A 6,677-nucleotide genomic window follows, 5' to 3' on the forward strand; every position below is an offset into this window, starting at 1 on the left:
CTTAGCCAGGAACCCCCAAGAATTTCTTGGGTGAGGGTCTGCAGACTGACCCACTAAGCCTAGAGGCTTTGTTCTCTCATCTTAAACTTCCCCAGCTTCTAGCCCTGGAGAATTATAAGCACCTATTTGCCTCCAACTCTTCAGCCTTGAATCCTCTCTTCCTCCTCAACTCCAGTCCAGATACACTCTCAGCCCCCAGTCCTGTAACTGCTCCTTGGCATGACTCACAGGCCCCTCTAGGCCCATACCATATACACCTCCCTCACAGAAGTGCTCACTGCCCAGTCCGATCAGGTGGCTCTGAGCCTCTGCTGCTTTCTCATGCCAGGCACAACTTCCTCTGAAAACTCCGCTCCCTTCCTCTAGGCTAACTCCCCTGAAACCTTAAGGCTCATCCCAGGCAGTCTCCTCCAAGAAGCCTATGTCCTCTGTTCCTTCCCCCAAGACTGCCACATGAACCATCACCCATCTTGTCATGACACTTGGGTTTTCCTGTATAATTCTTTCTGTGCCTGTCTCTTCTACTGGCTTGTGAGCAGCTCCAAGACAGGGACTGCATCTTGTCCATTTTTGAACCACTAGTGCTGGGCCAGAGCCCAGCACACAGCAGGTAGTCCCTAAGGGTTGCCGGCCTTCACAGTCCCAGGCCAGCATTACACAGTATGCATGGTTCTATTTCTGAGCTTGCTCACCATGATATCTAGGTTACAAAACTGCTTTAGGCAGTGGGTTTCCCAGAGCCTGGGGCAGAATTTCTCCAGACTTAGAATTAGGAGGAGAAGGTGCAGCTCCATCTAGCAGCAGGTCTATTTTGAAGGACCAGTGCCATCTGCCCTCTTTCATACCCTAGCTTAGCTCCTGAGGTGCTAGGTTCCTTCTAGGCCAGCCAGAGGTCCCTCCCAGGCTGTTTCCACGGTCTCATCAAATGACTCTTGCTCTGGCAGTACCAATCCAAACTCCTCTCAGCAGTCAGCGAGGTACACACATTGGGGGCACACAACGCCAGAGGGGGCCTGAGCCAGCACTCAGGCCAGGGCATTGCTCATAGCTAGCCCCCTCTCCACCATGGACAAGGCCCCTCCCTGTCCTACAGCTCCTTTCCCTGTCTGTGGGCTCTGGATGTGTCCCTGTACAGACCCTCCCTCCTGTCAAACCTCCCATAAATCCCTTGCTATTTCTGGCTCCCAGGTACTGCCAGCTCCCAGTATCCCGGAGTGGGGCAGCAATTAAGCTGGCCCCACCTAGCCTCCACCAAGAACCCCTCCTGATCCACAGCCCAGAGAGGCCAAGCAGAGTCAGCCAGGAACACACCTACCTGGCTGGGCCCCCTCAGGCTCATCACACCCTGGGAAAACAGAAATACGTTGAAGCTCTGCTTGCAGGGGGTAGACGGGTCATACACGACACGGCAGGGGGCAGTCTCCTCTGCTCCACCTTGTGATTTGGCCACATGGGTGTGGGGGAGGATAGAGACTCCTTCACATCACACACCCCTAATGCCTCAAATAGGTTCACCTCTGGGAGTGAGGACAGAAAGTTCTGAACCCTCAGATGATTCTCCTGTGTCCAGGCCAGGAAATATCTCTCAGCTTTGCTTCCATAGGGGTGAGAAAGACCATACCTAAGGCTTCCAATCCACACCAGGGCAGACACCAGGAATACAAATGCCATGGAAACACCTTTGACATTAGGGACAACTCTTTCAATACCCCCATTCCTCTCTGAACCCAGCATTCGAGAGAGATGCAGCTCCCTACTGTTTTCCTATGGCCAGATACCTCCAGGGTCCCTAAGCCAGCATCACAATGTGCTATCTGGCTTCCGTTGCCAGCCCAATGCCTCAGAGCGGGGCCATGCCTCACTCTTGCTTACAGCTGCCTGGCCTCACCAGTGAGGGCAGACAACAATTAGGGAAAACATGAAGTATCTACAAGTCCAATTTCCTCTTCTAGAAGTAGGACCCTAAGGACAGAAACCAGGTCATCAACATCCTTGCTACCTCCCCTGCTCCTCGCACCTGCTTATGAACAGGTGAGAGGAGGCTCACTGAGGCTGAGACCCAAGGGAGGCTGTACACCCATTCTCAGCAGGGTAGCACATCTGCTGGGACCTGATGCACCAGGGGGTCAGGTGGCCCTAGATTCTGGAAGGAGGCTCTGCCATTCGAAACGTCCTTGGAGGTAGCATTTCCCAGGAGGGCCTGGCACCTCCCTGTTCCCCAGTAACTGATGGGAATGGAAAAGCTGACCTCAGGGCAAAGGGAAGGGAGATTAGCTACTGATTGTAAAGAACAGTGTCTGTGCTCAGGAGCCCAGGGTTAGGGGTCAGAACAGGAGGATGGAGTGAGTACCTGGCCTCTCCCCAGCCCTTCCTCTATGGCACGAGGGGCTGGCTTCCTTGAGCCAGGAGTGCAGACTGGGAGGAAAAGGTGTAATGCTGGGTGTGCTCACCTGCCACCTCTACAATCTGGTGCCGGGCGATGTCGTAGTAAGGGTCATCCCACTTCAGGTGTGTGACGGGTTCCGGGGAGCTGCTTTTGGAGTCATCTGAGGAACACAGTAAAGTCAGGAGGATAATCTGGGGGATGGCACAGTGTTCCTGGAGATTCATGTTCTCTGGTCTTCCTCACAGTAAGGCTGATGATCCCATCCCATTCTGGGGCTGGGTTGCCTGCCCCAATCCTGCCCTCCTGGGCTCTCCCTTCAGCAGAAAGGGGGGCTCCCCCTCTAAGGTGCCTATGGCTGCCTGGGATCCAACGGTGCCCACCTGATTTGGGAAAGTCAGGCATTTCATCTGAGGGCCAGTTCTTCTCATCAATGGAGGCTAGCTTCAGCTGGTTCAGAGTCTGGCTGGTGTCATCCAAGGTCAGGTCATCCTGCAACTCTGAGAGAGGGTCCATGGCCAAGCCTGTCCCTCACAATCTCACCCCACAGAACCTGAAGAAAAACCTGGGGGTGGGGTAGTACCAGGTCAGCAACACCCTCTTTTCACCTGTAACTTCTACAGTACACCCTCCCATCCCCACTCTCCTCCGCCAAGCTCCCTTGTCCCTGTTCCTCAACATTTCTCATCCTTGCCAAGAGCCCCATGTAGCTTGGGCTCTCCCCAGTTCAGGCATGTTGCCAGAAAAGGCAGCTTGGACACAGGATGACACAGCTCAGCGCCTGCCCTCAGGCCCTCCAGATGGAGAGGGAAAAGCCGTGCCAGGCCCTGTGCTGCCCATCGCCCAGCTGGGTCAATCATGTAATCCTGGCTGCAGAGGATTAGAGGTCCACATCCTCTCCTCAGGGGTCACAGAACATAGATGCTTCCTAGGCCCCAGCAGTTAAGTAGAGATGTGGCAAGAGTCTAGAAAGTACACAGATGCTCCAAACCCCATTCCTAAAAGAGATCAACTGAGGCCCTGGCTACTCCATCCCTTACTCCTGGCCTGGGGAAGAGGAGGTGGCCAGAGACCATAGGGCCCCAGGAAACAGGCCATGGCCAAGGTGCCCAGCTGGAACTTCTCCAAGACAGGAGCCAGGAGCAGGGGTAGGAATCTGCCTGCCAGTCATAGCAGACCATCTACAAGCTCCTGAGGGCTTCCAAGCCCACTTTGTGGGTAGCGCCTGACACTAGTTCCACGGTGGGAATGGACAAAAGACTGCTCCAGAGACTGGGATGCTCAGATGGGGAAGGGGAAAGTCCATGACATCCAGAACACTGAGATACAGGAGGCAAATAACAACAGCAATTACAGCAGGCTGGGAGAGAGCAGAACCGACTCTCAGACTGGGTTGGCCCAGATCAGGGGTATGGCCATAAGGATGGCTGCATGCAGCCTAGAGGTAGCATCTTCTGCCCTGGCACTAACCAGACACTGATCCCCTCTCCTATCACAAGCTCACCATAGGTGAGGGAGGAGAGTTTCAGTTTAACCCACTTGGTCCAACCCCAGAGAAGAGGCTGCTCTAAGGCTGCTGCAATCCTGGAGCCCAAAAAATGACATATATGGTCAGAGAAGCAGCAGGGCTGATGAGGAGTGCAGACAAGCCCCAGGGAGAAGAGGGGAGAAATGCCAGCCAGGATCCAGACCCCAAACACCTCTGAGCTCTGAAGGAACATGACAACCTCCTGCACATGTCACAGCCAAGGACACTGGGTGGTAAACTGGTTCCCTGTGCCAAGCAACAACCACCCTGTTACCAGGGCAACCACAATGATCCAGTGCTAAAAGCTGTTTCAAGCTCCTGAGCCAAAGCCGAGCAGCTGTAACAGACCAAAAAAAAAAAAAAATCTTCCTCTTTCTCTCTTCTGGCCTTGTATGCTACCCTTATGCACTACTATTGCCTGCCACCAAAATATAAGTCCCTTCCCATGAACACAGAGAAAAATGACCCTCTCTTACTTGGGAATGCATCTCAGGGAATGCAGCTCCCCCAATCCCTTTCAACCCTCGAATGCAGGTGACCCAGAATCCACTCCTGATTCCCCTAACACACTCCTTCCCCCATTCAACCAGGAGGAGGTGAGGGCTTTCAAAAGAGGACTCCCTGGGGAGCAGGGACAGAACTCAGCTGAAAGTAAACACCTCTAGGTCTGAGCTTTCTCTCCATCCCTTCTCTTTGTCACAGCCCCAGCACAAGTGTTTCTTCCGCTCTGCCCACAGCTATCCCAGACAGGTCTTTCTGCATAGAATGGGTGTTTGATGCAACGAAAAATGTATGGGATGAGGTATATGCAGAACTGGACTGTAGTCCTGCCTGAGCCAATGAATTCCAGTAATGCTGGGAAAGTCCCTTCCTTATCTAGGCCTAAATTTCTTCATCTATAGAAGTAAAGGATCCTTCCAAAATACAATTCTGCAGTGTTCTAAAACAATTACGCTGAAGTGAACAGGACTAGAAGGAGCAGCTGGGAGCTGAAGTATGTGTGAGGAAGGGAGAGGGACACCCCCTAGAAAGGGAGCTGAACTTGATTGAACTCCACTTCTTTTCCAGTAATTTCTCTATTTTGTTAGTTTTTCCAAGACTGACCCCTCCCCCTCCATAACCTCCTTTTCCAGCATAACTAATCACAGTGTTTCCAGACTGGCCTCTCCACTACCTCCAACCCATAGCTGTTGCCCCTGTGGGCCCAGAAGCTTAGCTTCCATTCAGTGGTAGGGTGAGGGAAGTTATTGCAGAGAAATTTTAACAAAAGTCGGGAAATGAAGTATCCTGGCTGCCTAAGACCCTAGTCACCTACAAGCCCTGCTCTATTCTGTCAAAAACACTCCTTACTCTGAGATTAATTTTTTCCTTCTCAGGAGGTAAAACAGCTACCTTTACAAATATCTTTGAGAATCTCTTTAGGCAGAGGTTTTAATCTTTGAGAGTGCTGGACCTCTGATATTCTGAGGAAATTTGTGGACTTTTCCCTAAGGAAAATCAGCATGAAATCTTGCATATAATTTCAAGGGGCTCAAAGGCCCTCTGAGAATCTCTGTTTAAGAACCTCTAACCTATTTGGCACATAGGTGCTCAGTCAATTGTTGAATTAATCTCCTCAATGGAGAAGGGAACTAACATTTGTTAAGGCAATAGAGCACCACGAACTGGACACAAATTCTCTTTTAACTTCACAACAGCATCCATAAGTCTTGCACTACTAAGACTACTAAGCCCATTTCACAGTTTGAGAAAAGTGAGGGCCAGAAAAACAAGCAAACATCTCGACATGGTAGAGTCCAAGATCTTAATCCATGTCTGTCTATACAGTGGTCACTTGGCTCATATCAATCCTCAACACTAAGTGACTGGCATTCATATGATTCTCAAGGTTCAGAAGAGGTGCCACAAAGGGGCAAAGTAAAGCCTCTCCTCTAATTTCCCCTATATAAGAACGGAAATAACTTGAAATCGCTTTGCTCTCCTAGCTGGGGCTCCAAAATTGCGAAAATGCAAATTCTGCAATACAACAGCAAGACATTCAACCACAGCCTCGTCTGCGCAGAGCTCTATGGTTTACAAAACCCGGATTAGGTGCAATTATTCCATTTCAGAGATTAAGAAATAGAGATGAAAGCGTGGCCTAATAAGTGGCAGGGTAGAACACTTCCCCCAAATTTCTTCTTAGCGCTTCGCCAGATCAGACGAGGGAGACTTCCCCATCCCAGGGGCTTGCTCGATGACAGCGATCTAACCTGAACCCTGCCCTGGGGTGGGCAAGAGGAAGGCAGCGAAAGGGGTGACGTCCTCTCACTGGAGATCAGGGAGTGGGACAGAATTTCTGCAGCGGTAAGGCCTGACTCCCAGGCTCCATCCCACTCCTACTCCCTTCCTCGGATCCACTCCGGATCCCTATCCGGACTCCATCCCTTCAGACGACAAGGCTATCCCTTCTCTTCCTTCCCCACCCCCACCCACCAGGAAGACCCCGCGCCCTGCAGCTCACCGTGGTAGGGTACTGCTCTCTGCCACGCCTGTCAAAGCTCGGAAAACATCCGGCTCCGCGATAGAACTGGAACCACCCACTCCGGCTCTCCTCACTCCCCAGCCACTTGCGCCACACCTCCAACCCACTTCCGTCTTGCAACCAGGTCCAAACATGGCTTTTCCAGGAACCCCGCCCACTTTCTGCACGTGCCCTTCCTGGGCGGAGAGCATAACTGTCCGACTCGTTCTCCCCCAAAAGGAGGTGGTTGGAACTATTAGTTC

At 52.0% G+C, this 6,677-nt stretch overlaps 1 protein-coding gene across 3 annotated transcripts in view; it reads right to left on the bottom strand.

Moving 5' to 3' along the window:
- Positions 1-6,557, bottom strand: part of ARHGAP1 (Rho GTPase activating protein 1) — a 52,425-nt gene extending 45,868 nt beyond the window's left edge. For 2 of the 3 annotated variants that reach the window (XM_073216521.1, XM_017670340.3), the window contains exons 1-3: positions 6,415-6,556; positions 2,767-2,948; positions 2,451-2,546 (exon numbers count right to left, since the gene is read on the bottom strand). In XM_073216521.1, coding sequence (XP_073072622.1) covers positions 2,451-2,546; positions 2,767-2,899 — 229 coding nt within the window. In that variant the 5' untranslated portion in view covers positions 2,900-2,948; positions 6,415-6,556. Of the gene's footprint in view, positions 1-2,450; positions 2,547-2,766; positions 2,949-6,414 lie in introns of all 3 variants that reach the window. The other variant, XM_073216520.1, reaches the window with a different exon arrangement.
- Positions 6,558-6,677: the final 120 nt, after the last annotated feature.

The sequence above is a fragment of the Manis javanica genome, chromosome 11 (genome assembly GCF_040802235.1).
Source record: "Manis javanica isolate MJ-LG chromosome 11, MJ_LKY, whole genome shotgun sequence".
Lineage (NCBI taxonomy): Eukaryota > Metazoa > Chordata > Mammalia > Pholidota > Manidae > Manis > Manis javanica.